This window comes from Grus americana, chromosome Z, assembly GCF_028858705.1.
Source record: "Grus americana isolate bGruAme1 chromosome Z, bGruAme1.mat, whole genome shotgun sequence".
NCBI classification, from domain to species: Eukaryota; Metazoa; Chordata; class Aves; order Gruiformes; family Gruidae; genus Grus; species Grus americana.
This window is the reverse complement of record NC_072891.1, coordinates 45,004,175-45,019,728: the sequence shown is the minus strand read 5'-3', so window position 1 is coordinate 45,019,728 and position 15,554 is coordinate 45,004,175. Positions and strand designations below refer to the sequence as shown.

The 15,554-nt window shown below is 39.6% G+C and overlaps 1 protein-coding gene across 4 annotated transcripts in view; it reads left to right on the top strand.

Moving 5' to 3' along the window:
- The window catches only part of SLC28A3 (solute carrier family 28 member 3), a 43,961-nt gene that overhangs the window by 2,816 nt on the left and 25,591 nt on the right, over positions 1-15,554 (top strand). For 2 of the 4 annotated variants that reach the window (XR_008574657.1, XM_054809866.1), the window contains exons 2-5: positions 4,822-4,923; positions 8,687-8,769; positions 12,482-12,573; positions 14,186-14,375. Coding sequence is in view for 3 of the 4 variants with exons in the window: in XM_054809866.1 (XP_054665841.1) it covers positions 4,822-4,923; positions 8,687-8,769; positions 12,482-12,573; positions 14,186-14,375 (467 nt within the window). In the remaining variant the exon portion in view is untranslated. The remainder of the gene's footprint in view (positions 1-4,821; positions 4,924-8,686; positions 8,770-12,481; positions 12,574-14,185; positions 14,376-15,554) is intronic. The other 2 variants (XM_054809867.1, XM_054809868.1) reach the window with 2 other exon arrangements.

The following is a 15,554-nucleotide window of genomic DNA, read 5'->3' as shown; positions in this document are numbered from 1 at the left end:
ACTTATCACTATTCAGAAGACTAACCATGTTAAGTGTCTACATGCCAATGTAATGCATTCTGTATCTATGCTAATGTCATACAGAATGTATAGAAACACTGCTGTGATTCTTGCATTCAATGTGGTTCAGTTAATTTCTCTCTGATGGCACTGCAGTTGCTCACAGAATTTCCTGCTCAGAAACCCCGCAACACTAACAGTAACACTAACAGTAACCCTAAAACTGAGATTAGATTTACCTAGCTTGTATTTAGCCCTCATTTAAGAAGCAGAAGTTTTACTTAATCAGTTCTGGTGATTCACATCTCTGCTAATGATGACATTAAACAAGAAGTCACAGTTACTCCTCAAAGAATGGTAAGAGCTGGCTCATAAAAGGAATGGTAGGTGGGATGAAAAAACTCCCTGACTTTTAAAAGGAACTCAGAGTTAAACAGAAAGTAAATATAATGCAAAGGGAAGACAATGGCTAATAAATATTTATTGTTCACTGGCCTCCTATTGTCAGTGTTAAGATGCACAAAGCAGTTGATACGTGTTTCTGCAGCAGAGCACCTCATGCTCTTAAGCTGATTTGAGGAAGGACTCCCTTAAAAATGCTGCCTTTTACTCGTGCTACAGAAGGACATTGGTACTGCTGTAATATGCAGCTTTTGTACATCATTTCAATCAAAAACGTTTATAGTATATCCTAAAAAATGCAATTTATTTCTGGTTTTATCACCATTCTCCACAGCTTCCTAGATATTCTTGTATGGTTGGAATTAAGACTATATGAACTACTAAGAATTTATATTTCATGGGCATCGTTGTTGTAATTTCCCTTGGAAATTATTAAGGCATTGCACTGCATAACTCCATCTGATCCAGGCAGGAAATGATGCAGTCCATTTCCACATTTTCAAAACTTGCTTTCCAAAGCCATGCTTGTTTAAAAAAAAAAAAAAAAAAATTACTGTGATATACTACCCCCTCTCTTACAGGAAATAGTGAAAGTTAGTCATACCTTTAAGCTCTTTTCTTCTCAGGCTAAGTAAATATTCCTTGCGCAAACCATTTTTTTTATTTTTGTCATTGTCATCCTCATTGTGCTCCTGCTTGCCATCAGCAGATGTTTTCAATGCACACAGGGGTCATGTGCACCTTGTTATCTTCTCAGGAATATGCAGATCTTTTTTTCCTGTTTCAGTTTTTCTGGATTTTGCTTTCTGCCTCCCATACATTATACTTGGTCTGACAGCAAATGGATTTCCTGTTTCTGTTTTTATGGCCACCTTGTGCCAGTCATTTTAACTTGTTGATCCTCCATTTCAAGATACTGTCCAGCTATCCTACTAAAGACTGACAACTTAAGCTTTTAAAGAAAACACTATGTACTCAGAGGTGGGTAAGTGTAATTTACAACCCATTTCAAAACACCTCATGAAGATTTAGCCAGCTGAATATAAATCTGGTAGTATCTGCTGTCTCTATAGCTCATTTGCTATAGTTTAACACATGGATAATGAATACTCATTCCTCCTGCCCTGTACACGGCATTTTATCATTTGACAGGAATTTATGAATGCTAGGATTATTGATTAAAAAAAAATCTTCCTCGATATTTAAAATGCATTTTAACTCCTTCAGAATCATGACACATTGGCTAACAAAAGGCAGTACATGGGGGAAAACTTAGATGAATGGTCTTCAATTACACTGAATATTAAAAGAATAGTAAAGTTTTGAACTGTAAATCAGACGGCTTCATTTCAGCTGACTGCAATCTGAAATCCAATGAAAACCAACATGGTAACTTAAAACATTTGCTTTTGAAACATGTGATTTCAACTGGGTTCCTTAAGTACCCTGATTCTAATCTCCAACGCTAATGTAATGACCCATCCTTAAGCCATAAACAGTTTAAGCAGCTGCCTGGATACTCTGATAGCCGGTCTGTTTTCATCACTAACTGGCAGGGGCGGAAAGCCATCTACTCTAGAGTGGATGCTATTGTTAAAAACACAACTGATAGAAGTTACGGGCTCTTTGTAAAACCCATCCTCCCTCAAAAAGCAGGGAGGAGATAGGAGGAAAGGTCAAAGTTATGCAAAAAGACTTGGCAAAAAGCTGCTCATCTAGAGGGATGGCAACCAACATTGAAAGAACGCTTAACTGAAAAGTACGAGATAGCTCCGCACCCTGGCCGCTTGATCAAATATTTTAAAAGCGGGAAACTCCAATTGGTTTTAAAAGTACAGCAAAGTGGGAAAGTGGAAGTGCAACTGAGTGACACTTTTCGTATTGCTAATATTCAAGGTAGATGGATCAATTCTGTAATCCTTTAAGTATGACCTACAGGGAAGAGAATTTTCCGGTCTAAGTTTCTCTAATTTGAACTTCCTGGTTCCTTATGTCACTACAGATTGAGCAGGTTGAGAAATGACTTGGTATATTGCTGTATGTGGCCTGTGCTTGTAACAGGGCTGTCCTGGCTATAGTTCCTAAGGCTTGAACTCCCGTTTTCTGTTGCAATGCTTTGTTCTGCAGACATTTCCAGGGAAGTGGAAAAGGATAACGAGCAAATGAGGTAGAAGCTTTTCTGCCCTTGCTGGGTGCTTGGGTAGCAATCTGCAACAGCAGGTGATAAGCACAGACAGACTGACATTTTGGTGAGGAGTTCCTTCAGCAAACTCAGAAGGACTCTATGCAAGCAGGAAAAAGGAACAGGCAGTTTTGTCATTTGAACATTCCTATGCTTATGACAAAAATAATTATTTTTCATCGAGGTGTAGGGTTTAATAACATACATTTTCACAAAACAAAACAAAAAATGTATAAAGGGGAGGATGAAGAGATTGTACATGAAGAATCAGCTGTGAAATAAATTAAAATTACTCAGCTTCATGGTGCTCATTCAAAGACTGTTTTAGTCAACAGTAGTCGTCACTGCCTGAAGTAAACTTGCTATCAATAGTAATTAACCAGTTTCTACTGAATTTGGAATATGCCAGAAATGTGGTATGATCAGTTGAAATGAGTGCTTTTTATGCTTGCAGAAAATAACACAAATCTATCATTCTGCAGTACAGGCTATTTAGAGTTCCAGCAATCATGTGATGCTCTTACTAGTTTTCTGTTACATTACTCATATATTCATATATTTTAATTACTCTATAAATGATACTCTTATGTAATTATTGCAGTCGAGCAGTGGGTTGGACAAAGTGACTTCTAGAAGTTTCTTCCAATGCAAATTATTCTCTGCCTCTGTGGTTTGTAGATAGCAACTTGCATGCTTACGGATTTTCACATGTTCACTGATAAAAGTCCTAAGTAATCTCTGTTTTTTCTTGCTCAGCCACAAGCATAGAAATCTTCAAAGAGACTATCCCTGAGGCATGTGTGTGTGTGAATTACAGAACTATACCACTTCGACTTCACTATGCTGTCCTTTGTAGTATTTTTAACATATATCTCAATGCTACAGTTAAGCACTGCCTTTTTTTCACTCTATGGAGTGTTCAGTAGAGGCTTTCATTGTCGACTGCAGGGGCAGCTATGGCAAACTCCTAAACCAGCATGGTTAGAAGGCAAATGAGTAACAGAGGTGCTTTTTGAAAAAGAAGTGCCTCCCGCATAAGGGAATGCAAAGATACTCTTCTCTTAGAACAAAGGGAACTGATCTGGTTTGTCACGGCCACAGCAGGTGACTCAACAGCTTCTTGAGATTCCCTCCTCTTCCCCCAGACACATGAGGTTCCAGAAACACTATTACCAAAATAGACTTTTTTGTGAAGTTTAGGGGCAGAATATCTTTAAGGAAAACATGTTACTGAAAAGTGCTCTGGTTGCTTCTAAGGTCGTGTTTCCACTAAAAGGCAAAATTTAATTTCTGTCTAGTAGTACTGCTTATTCCTGCCTTTACTAATTTACTATGATTAAGCTCATTTTGTATTGTTCATTTGGAAATTATTGTTTTCTTAGAAGGCTACATGTAGATACTAATTTACTTGTTTTATTATCATGTAAATAATTATATACTTCATGCAGTAAAACACAGTGAAATGACCATACCGTAACTGCTGCCATAAAAAACCACTGAAATATAAAACATGTATATAAATTGCAGATATAAGTTATCTGACGTTTTGTTTAAGCAGCTTTCTTACAAAACCAGAATAAGAACCAGCCCTTCAAGGACCATTAAAAAGATATAACATACCCTTCAAAACATTAAGAAACAAGAAAACTCAGCTTCAGCATAAAAAATAAAAAATGTGGAAGTAGTGGAGCTGGTTATGGCTGTCTTCAATTCTCAGTAGACCCTGAGAAAAGCTATACTAAGACAATTAGTGTAGTAAAGCTAACTGCTCTCTTTAAAGATACTCTGAGTGATTCAGTCCAAGAGCAATCTAAGTACATATTTTTTTAAAAATATGCATTTACTGCATCTGCATTACTAGATGGAGCAAAGGTACTAACAACCTGGCAAAGGCTCAAATAGGCCATTTTGCCCTTGGCAGGGAGAGGGACTGGATCTTTGTGAACTTTTTGAACCAGTCCTGAGGCAAAGGGCAGCACTAGGAGAACATGTGAGTTTAGGTTAAGAAAATAGCATATTCTTATTAATCAAGCACCATCCATGACCAGCACAGCTTTGTGTAATAGTGCAGGCATTTGAACACCCAAGCTGTGTACACTGAGTTTGGGCTCTCCGTACTAATAAAGTAAAACATGGAAGCACACACATCACAGTATAAATCAGTTCTTACTGCGCATGAGAAAGGCTTTCAGCTTTTAATTTGAACTGATAGAATTTCTGGTCTTGTCATGCCCTAGAATGACAGCGAAGGTGTGGATGTTATAAATCCAAAAGGTCTCGAAGACAATTCACAGAGAATCAAGAATTCACAAACTAAGAAAACTGTACATACTAATCAGGTATGTTTTTTTTCTTTTTTTTTCCTTTCTAATAACCTTATGTAAATTCATAAACTTCACATTCAATGTCAGTAATTAGCTGTGATAATACATCCAAGACAGATATTTTAACAAAACCTGAATTTGATTTAAAATACATGAACTGACAGGGAAGCAAGTTCTGTTCTCAGAAATACATTAAGAAAAACCACAGAGAATTGACAGGAGATGTGGGATTCAGAAAAATGTTTTCTAATGTCAAAATGGCTTCATACAAGATACAAAAGAGGCATCAGAAATGGTGATCAGCGGGAATACTATGGATGAGGAGTTGATACAGGTAACTACTGGAGAGAGTCCAGTGGAGGGCTACGAGGATGATTAGGAGACTGGAGCATCTCTCCTGTGAGGAAAGGCTGTGAGAGCTGGGTCTGTTTAGTCTGGAGAAGAGAAGGCTGAGAGGGGATCAATGCTTATAAATATCTAAAGGGTGGATGTCAAGAGGATGGGGCCAGACTCTTTTCAGTGGTGCCCAGTGACAGGACAAGGGGCAATGGGCACAAACTGGAACACAGGAGGTCCCATCTGAACATGAGGGAAAACTTCTTCACTTTGAGGGTGCCAGAGCACTGGAAGATGCTGCCCAGAGAGGTTGCGGAGTCTCCTTCTCCGGCGATATTCAACACCTGCCTGGAAGTGATCCTGTGCAACCTGCTCCTGTGATCCTGCTTTAGGAGCGGGGTTGGACTAGATGATCTCTGGAGGTCCCTTCCAATCCCTACCATTCAAAGAAAAAAAAATCGTATCTACTTGCTAAGTTTGGTGATAATATTTGAAGCAGCATGTAAGAAATAGAGATTTCCTGATGCTGTGGATATTCTTTTCTATCTTCCAATGTTTTTCGGATGTGATCAGAGGCAGCAAAAGCATGCTGCCAAATAAATGCCTCTCTTCTCAAAGTTGAAGTGATTCCAGATTTTCGGTAATGGAAAGGATCATTTGGACTGTTCTGACCGTGATCTGAGATCTAAGAAGAGGAAGGTAGTAGACAGTGCCTATAGCTTCCTCTTCAAAAAAGCCAACAAAAAGGAAAATGTCAAAACGAAAAGAATAAAAGGACTCTCAGAACCAATTGAAACTGTTAAAAATGGAGAAAAGTAGTGGCAGTCAATGAAAGCTTGATTTTAATCAAAGAAACCAATTTCCCACTGAAAAGGTTCAGCTGAAAGCCTTCGGCCACTGCTTTGTGCAAGTGTAATAGAGATCCACGTACCCACACCTACGCTTTCTCAGGCACACTGACTGAGGCAGAAGAGTTTATTTTGAGGCTTTGCAGGGTATGGACTTTGCTGTGACCCTGCTGGCAGAAGTCCATGGGCTCCACGCAGCCATTGGGTTAGCATCAGCTGGGGCCAGCACTCCCCAAGAGCCAGATCTGATACCATGTTTGGCCTTGAAAAGAGAAGAAAAGGCGTTTGGATCCATTATCCCTTTTCCTTGTGTGTCTGCACAAAGTTAGACACAGAGTGATCTTTGATTTCAGATTTTCTTAACACCTTTTGATGTAGATAGAAAGCATTTGTGACAATGAAATAGTGGCATAATAATATTCTGAGTATATTTAAATACACTGTAGACAATGTGAAAAGATGTGGATTGATGCTCTTTATATTGGAATACTCAAAACTAAAAATAGGTTATATTCTCAAGGAAAACAGTGTATTTCACAAATTCAAAGAGCCAGAGCCCAGGCTGTAGGTGATCCAGGTTAGGTCCTGGCCTGGGGAGGGTAATGTGGCATGGGGGAAAGCGATGAGGGAGCACGGTCTGACCTGGGCAGCATGTGAAACAGGGGCACTGGGGATAGTGGTGGGGATGGAGGCAGGAGGTGTGGGACATGGGCTTTGAGCTGTGACCAGGAGACAGAACATGCTGCCACAGGGAGCGCAGCCGCCTGCAAATGTGAAAGCATGTCACTTGAACCCAGAAGGCTGAACTCTCCTGATTTATAATGTAGGTTGTAAAATCTATGAGAAGCACTGGTATGCAATATACCCCAAATTTAAGCCCAGGAATAAATGATATTTCAATACTATGAGCACTCAGTGTCCTTCAAGTGAGAAGCCCACCTCTTACAACCACTGAGAAGAGTGCTCTCAGTTTCTAAAAATAATAGCGACTTAGTAGGTGGCAGTATCTGTGTTTTTTCAGGTTTGTTTTATTTCACAGTCAAGACCAAAGAGAGAAAGAAACTGAGTTCAGCAAAAATGTAGCTGTAAGTTAGAATGCAGCTCCACAGAGCCACATGACTCCCAGCACCACCACCCTCCAACACTGCAATCAAGAGGACTGAGAGACTCCTGTTCGTGTCATGCTGAGCTTTCTCCTAGGGGAATGAATAGCGGCTTCTACGTACATATTCCTCTACGCTATTTTAATTACTGGCCATGTGTTAATTTTGCCTTTGAGCTACTTCAAGACTCTCACTAGGAACTGAGGGTTTTGAAGGACTTTTAGCAGTGCCTGCAGCAGGAAATCCAGACCAAAGGCAGGGGCCAGGCAAGGGCCATGGTGGGCCTTGCTTCACACAGCAGTTTGGGGAATGCGGTTAGCACAAATAATAGTAACACAAAAAGAAAAGGTAAACTAACCTGCAGCCTGCCACCGCTCCAAGTGGCTGGGCAGGGCAGGCCAGCTCTTCTCGGGAGGGTAGGACACAACCACCACCTCAGGAAAATGCTGTCTGCCTTCACCCAAGGGCAGGCAGCCAGTCATGCCACCCTGGCAGTGTTAGAACGAGGAGGCACGAGCGTGGTGCAACGGCCGCGTGCGGTTACGCTGCTGCCTTTGAACTCAACAGTTGGCTGCCTCAGGCTGCCAGCCCTTCCGTGAGCGCTGCCATGAGCGCAGAGGTACGTACCCCTGGGACAGCTGCTTTCCCTCTGCCCTTCCAGACTGGGTTGGGGGAAGTAATGCCGGGGTGGGCATGGCAGCCCCCATGGGTGTGCCGAGCAGCTTCAGGGTGCTGTGCTGCTCCTGGCCACCTCAAGGACTGTCCTCAAACATAGTGGACGTCAGACTGCTGCTGTTTGAAAGCTTTAATGTAGCCAGGCTTAGGTGGATTCAGGTAGCAAAAAGGTGCATTCCTGATGTAGATGTGCTCTCTGGCCAAATTTCAAGTTTCTGCTACAAAGCTTCTGGATGCTAGCCCTCTTTAAAGGATTGTTACCTGCTAGCTTTTCGCAGCAGCTTTTCTTAAGAATAAATTTGTTGGCTTAGTTAAATTTTTAAAACAATAAGCCCCCTCCCGAACTTTAACTATTCTCCATACATGAAACGTGCACCATATTAAAGTTCTACAAAAAGAGAAGCAACAAAGACAGGGGTCATCAGCAGGAGGTGCCGGGCAAGCTGCCTAATTAGCAGCTCTACCATCCCTACCCGCAGATCTCACTTTTTGGCAGGTATGCAGCTGTAGTTTGTATGGGGCGCTCTTCAGCTATGAGTACCATTGGGTTCCCCTCCCCGTTGCCCCCCGCTTTATTTCCCCTTTCAAAATGGTGTGGGTGGCTTGGGAAGGTTCACAGCCATGGTCTAACCACTGGGTTTGCCTGACACTGATCACAGCGCTGGTGGCAGAAGGAGAGCTGGAGCCACACACTCAGTGCAGACAGGAAAGTCTTGAGACTGCTTCAGCCATCTGCCAGTCAAGATCTGGTTTTTTTGCACCTTACTTAACAAGCATGCACCCCTCTCACAGCCTCAACACTGGTCTGTTTTCCAGGAGGATGAATACATCAATATTGAGAGTGATCTGCATGAAAACAAATGTGACTCAGTAGATGATGAGCAACCACGCTTGAAAGGGTAATGTCTTTTGGATGAGTAAGTTTTCCACTCACTTCATCCTGCCCTAAGTAATAAGCTGCCCGTGTTTCTGCTTCTGGAGTGACAGCTCTAAATTTCATTGTCATATCCGTATGCTACACAGACCTTTGTATTGCCTAGTAATTTGTATAATGCAGAAACACATTGTGTTTAAAATTATTATATCTTTCAACTGCCAGACGTTATCATGGAACTATCCTTCTAAAGCCTTGCAAATTAAAGGAGAAATATTTTTTCTTTTTGCACATTTTTTTCCAATATTTCCATGAGAGCCTTTTTAAAATATAGGTCTTAAACAGTGATCTCTTTCAGGAAGTTAAAGATTCACTATTGTCCTTCAGTTTGCATAGCTATTTACCCCAGTGCAAAATAAGAATAGGTGTACAAAAAAGCCATTTTGATGGAGCAGAATTTTTATACTTCATTAGCACTGGTGCCAAGTGACTGCATAGTGAAAGCACACATCTACATTTTACTTGAGGATTTTTTTTTTTCGTAAAAACTACAAACTCTGCATAAGGCATTTAAAAAAATTAAGATACAATATTTAAAATTATATTTTAATGTCTTAGTATTTTTCTGTCATATTGAATCTTCATATAAACCTTCATAAAAATTACACTGTACTTTCCACCTGCTTTCTATGACCAATTCAATTATACAGCACACAATTTCAGCTTTGAACCTGTCCTTCTCTTAGCAGATTCTAGCCACTCACTTCCTGGTTATCTCAAATAGGAATTTGTCTCACTCAAATTGGACTACTTGGAAAGATCTCATGCCTGTATAAGTGATATGCTTATATACAGAAGATTTTAATTATGCTTTTGAATTGTATATATAGAACTTAAAGACTTGTTAATATGACTAGGTTTACTGATGCCATCCTATTACAATATTTCTTCAAAAATCTAGTTAAAGTATTTTGAAATCACTTAAATATTCTTTCATTTCTCCTCTCTGTTCTTTGGAGATTTGTCATTCTTTTAGCAGTACGTAACATGAAACACTTTCTTGTTTAAAACATGTAGAGTCTTGTCTAGCAAAAACAAAAGCTAAGAATCAAACATCCAAGTTTGATAAGCCTCTCCAGTGGCAGGTATCCAGTGTCTCCCCAGAAGTAAGCTAATTGCACAGGCAAGTGTTGGCATGCAAACGACTGTACAAGGTTAGTGGGGTCTAAAAAGCTGCAGGCCCTCAAACCTGGGCCCACAGGAGTCACCTGACAAGAGGCATCTCTGCACAGAGATGGGTTGAGTTGAGGCAGAGATGAAGCCTGTATGGTTTTTATTCATTCTTGTTTATTTGTACTCCCATGGATAGCCAGGGGAAAAATAAGGTTTAATTCACAGGGCTTTCTGTTCTCGAGGTCCCTTTGTTCTTCCATCAACAGCAGGTACCATTGCATTGGGTAGTGAAAGCTTCTTATAGGCTGGAAGCTGAAGAACACTTGGCTCTGTTCTCATTACATTCAGGCTACAGCTTGGTCTGTGCTCTTGGGTTTTGTACTTGGTTTTGTACTTTGTCTAGGTTTATTTTTATGTTCAACACCTGACAAGGACAACGGCATCTCTACCAAATTATTTTTTGTGTATTAGGTCCTAAAGGCAGGCACAAATGTGTTCTAATGTCTTCCTTGTATCTGCTCAACAGGGGCATTCACAAAGCCCGCCTCAATTTTGAACATGTCATCGATTTCTTTCAACAGATAGTACTGAATAGCCTGAGGTCTGAGACACAACGCCTTTGAAAGATCAGTCTGTTGATAACGAGAATTCACTACATGTGCAAGATGTTAACATTCACTTATAGAGTGTGTGCAGACCAGAAAAAGGAATTCTGAGCTGCAAAATGCAAGCAAGAATAGTTTTGGCATATACAAATATTTCACATTAAAGTTCCCCTTTGAATGTGCTTAAGTGCTATCTGCTTTTTCAACATCTTTGGTTAAGTAAAAGCCATCAGCAACATGCTGCACTTTAAGCCTACAGGATCAGCTTTTAGAAAATAATGTTTCCTCAGTAAATTAACTAGATTTCATAAGGAAGAGGTTTCTTCTGCCACCTTTCAGAACAGAACTGCATATTTGTGATATATATGCCTAAACATTTAAGATATCCTGGTACCAAAGTGATAATCACCTAAATTAATAAAATAACAAGGGAGAGAGATATTAGAGCAAGGAAGAGATTACAAGGAATTGTAATCTTAAAATAACAGTTTTATATCCCAAAGGACTCATAAGTAGCAGTAATAGATAGTAGATATTATTTTTTTTCCTTTTTCTTGGTTGATGGATGAACCATAAATTTGATAAAGTAACTCTGGCTTATTCATGCATCTGTCTCTCATTTCTCCTGTTCTTTCTTTTCCTGTTGTATCTAATCTCTCTGCTGAGACTGGGTGGATAACCCAATATTCTTACAAGTAAAAAAAAAAAAAAAAAGCTATGATTTGTAAAGCAACAAGAATTCCCAGAACTAAAACTGAAATATCAAAAGCAATCAAGATTTCTCAGAGATCCTGTTATTCTTTGTACTGGTGAAGGAGTATGTTCCTTCTCTGCCATTCTGAGTGCTGATATGAATTAAGTTAATATTCCTTGTTTCTCTCCAATTTCTTTTAAATTAATCATTTTTTTTTAGTGCAGAAAAGAAGGGCATTCATGCTGAATTTCAGTGTGCATCTGACTCCAGCTGCATCTAGTTTCCAAACAAGTACAGTCTGCATAATTAGCATCTCTAAATATAACATTGCCTTTATAGACTGTAGGGTGTGAGGCACCACTTTAGAGAGACACAGCTACGGCTGTGATTTCTTTTTCAGCTTGCACAATACGAGGGTGTTTATTTAGCTACAGCTTTTGTAACTGAAATATGTCCACATCAACAGCACACTTGACATTGGAAATCTGTGTTGAATTAACTTCCTTAACTGCTATTTCCCTAAATTTCAGCTGCCCTCATGAAATCACTCTGTGTTACCCTTAGTGAGATGAAAAAAGAACGGAAGTGAAGTATGTAATAATCAGAAGAACAGATACTAGAATAGGACATTCATATATAACAAATCATTTCAGCTTCCATGAACTAATGAGTCTTAAATGAAAAGTTAATGTAATTAACAACCAAATTTTCAAATATCCGGAAACATCTATGCACACTGTAATAAGGTTTTAGATGGATATTGTTTATTTTGCACACACAAATGCAGCCTTAGGCCTTCACAACTATAGCAACACTACTGTTCCACATAGCAAGGCTGGGCTGGCTGTATTAAAAGTCTTTCTGGGTCTAGTAATGGGCACTGAATCTTTAACTACCTACCCAGTTTGCACTAACCCTGTTAACAGACCTCCTCACAGAAGAGCTGTACTTCAGAAGCTAGCACAACGGGCTTGCTAACTTCTGCCCATTAGACAGTTGATGGACTGACCCATTAGGTATCTGCCAGATTTTTCTTTTTTAACTTGTCCAGCATCAAACCAAAGTCCCACTCCCCCCAAAAAAGCTCCGTAGATGTTGGCATTCTATTCTTCGGCACCTTGGAATCCAAATTTAACACTTACCAAGTGCAGGATACTCCAGTGGAGAAATTTTGATCAGTTTAACCTCATCTTCCTATGCAAATTACCTTCTTTTTGACCTGCAGTTTAAGTTTCTGTTCTGTTTGTTTTTTTGCATTTTCCTAGGCATTTAGAAAAGAAATATGATAAAGCCTGCGAATTTTGCAAGAAACATAAAACCAGAATTCATTATGTGATCTATGGAATTTTAATAACAGGTACAGTATATCACACCCAGGGTTGCTGAAGACTTATTTATTTACCTATATGAGATTATAGACTGCCTGTCTTCTATCTGACACAAAAACTCTTGACTGTCTTAAAGAATGCATTTGAAAGGAGGTAAAAGTGAATTTAGTACCAGAGAAACCTCCAGATCGCAAAACCTGCACTCATTCCCAAACTCAACAAAAGCACAGATCTTGCAACACTTGCACCTCCAGCATGTTTCAACTGACTAGCAATTACATTGGGAATAAAAGGGTAGTTAAGTCTTTGCATCTACTCCCTTACCAGCCTCTTCCAAGAAGCCCATTAAGTTACAGTTTTGGGAACTTGCCCAAAACCATGAAATCACATTAAAAAGAGTCAGGCACCAACTTGGACTGAACTTAAGTCAGCAGGCTAGGAATGAAAGTTTTCTGTTCTGACCCATATCACTCAATATCCACAGCAAATGTTTGCTAGAGAAAATGTGTTTTATGTCAGCATGCAATGCAAAGTCATTCACATATTCTTCTTTGTCCCTTTCTTAATTAGGCAGTAGGTTGGTTTGTTTCCTTTCACTTCATCATTTATTTTTGAGATCCTCCTACCTGAACACTGAGAACATGTAGACCTAAAATACATCTATGTGATAGGCATCAGCAAACCAGAGAGTGATTATAAAAGGGCCATTTGCATGCTAGCATCCTAGCATCAACTCGGCGTATTCTGGCTCAAGAAAGTGAGTGACTTCCAAGGATATGTCAGGGTTTCATATGTTAATTCCATAAAAAAACCCAACTTGCCTTACAAAAATCAGTAGTTCTTCTTCCTTATTTGCCATACACAAAATCAGAGGGTAGATTTAGATTAGATGTTAGGAAGAAATTCTTTAGTGTGAGGATGCTGAGGCACTGGAACAGGTTGCCTAGAGAAGTTGTGGATGCCCTATCCCTGAGAGTGTTCAAGGCCAGGTTGGATGGGGCTTTGGGCAACCTGGTCTAGTGGAGAGTGTCCCTGTCCATGGCAGGGGGGTTGGAACTAGATGGTCTTTGAGGTCCCTTCCAACCCAAACCATTCTATGACTCTATGAATATTTCAATGTCCAGCACATACTAGCAATGAACCTGTCACATGACAAATCATTTCACAGCTACCTCATGAAATAAACTACCTCTCAGTTTCCCAATTACTTGAGAGAGCCATCAAATCAGGCAATTAACAAATGTTTCTTAGTGTTTCTTCTAGTTTTATTGGATAAACGCATCCTTCTGTGAAAGAAGGAACAAGACCCATGGTTCTTAAGTAATAGTTTTTACACAGGAAAAAGCAGTTCTGTAGACTTGTTTAATTTTCCCAAGTGATTAACATGTTTGATGTGAACTTGGCTTGGACAAAGCATATAACCTGCTTTGACAGGCTGAAAGCCACCTTTCTTATCAATGAGTGTATCATAAGTAATGACACCATCTATGAAAGCAAAATTTTTCAGTATTTAGACCAAGCGTCAGAAAAACACTTAAAAGATAAACACAGGCCTGACTTTAACCACATCAAATTTAAGATTTCATTCTGTTTTTAAAAAGACCAACCTAACTGACATGTATATTCTTGTTTCTGTTACAGCATACTTGGCAGTAGTTATTGCAGCCTGCAGCTTGAATTTTCAGAGAGCCTTGCCACTCTTTATCATCACTGTCCTGGCCATCTTCTTCACCTGCTGGGATTTTTTAATAGCTAAGTATGAAGACAAAATTGCTGCATTCTTTTCCCCTGGAGAAAGATATCTGGAGAAACAATGCTTTTGGCTGAAATGGTAAATATTGATTACTTCCTATTTATGGAGAAGAACAAAGCATTAGTCAATTTACCCCTATAGTTTTATTTCAGCTTACACCCCCATAAGAACAGGGAGATGAATCAATTGTACAAATTGTAATAAGATCAAAGAATACACACAGAATAATTCAATATTTTCCAGTTTATAGATATCAGGCACACATTTAAGATTGTAATACAGTATTTAGGTATCAAAAATATTGACAGAAAGCATAAAAAAAATTCCTCAAATTGAGATAGGACAAGTTTGTTGTTGCAAGAGAACGTATTCAGAGAAGTTCAGCTGTCTTGTAGCCTTGTGCATTCATTCTGCAACCCAGAAAGTGCCTCACTGTCACTTGTTCAGGGTGGTGAGATTCACAGAAACCTTAACTCTAACATATGCAAACTGCTAAAGACCAAAGTGTGTTATCTAGACACTGCTTTGTCACATATCCCCATAGCAATTTTTGCTTGGGCTTCAGCAATCAAAACATGCCAGCCACATTTGGTGTCATAATAAGATCATACAGCCTTATTTGGAATGGTAGACATTCATCTGGTAGATAAATGGTAGATACTTAGATCTGGTAGATACTTATTCCAAGCATTCCTGAGAAATTATCAGGAATATTTAAGATATTACTGGGAAAATGGGGAACCAAAGGAGGCTTGTAGACCGAAGAGAAGACCAAATGAAATCTCATTAAAAAGGAAAAAGAAATTGGCCAGCTGCCTTCTATCTCAGCTAGGTCACCTTCTATCTGAGAGAGTTCTAAGGATGAATCATTCTGGGTTCAGAAAAATGTCCCAACTTACTCTTAAGGTTTTGAAATGGTTTTGCCACAGGTGCAGGAATTTCTAAGAAAGATGCTACAACGATTGTGGTCCTTCTGCTCAGGAGCCATATTAGAGAGCAGTTACACACAGGCACCTCCATTAGACAATCTGGCAACCTCCTTGGGGGAAGGAGCAAAAGAACAGGAGAGCTCTGATGAGCAGATGTAACAGGCCAGGGGCAGTAAGTGCTGTATTACCTGGACTGCAATCCTTGACTTGTACATATCACAGATTAAGTGCTTAACTGTTGGTCACGGATTCCTCCAAGAGACAGAAACTCTCTCAGGTGTAGGAAGTGTTTTTCAGAATTGCAACGGCCAAACCATTTTGTGAAGCT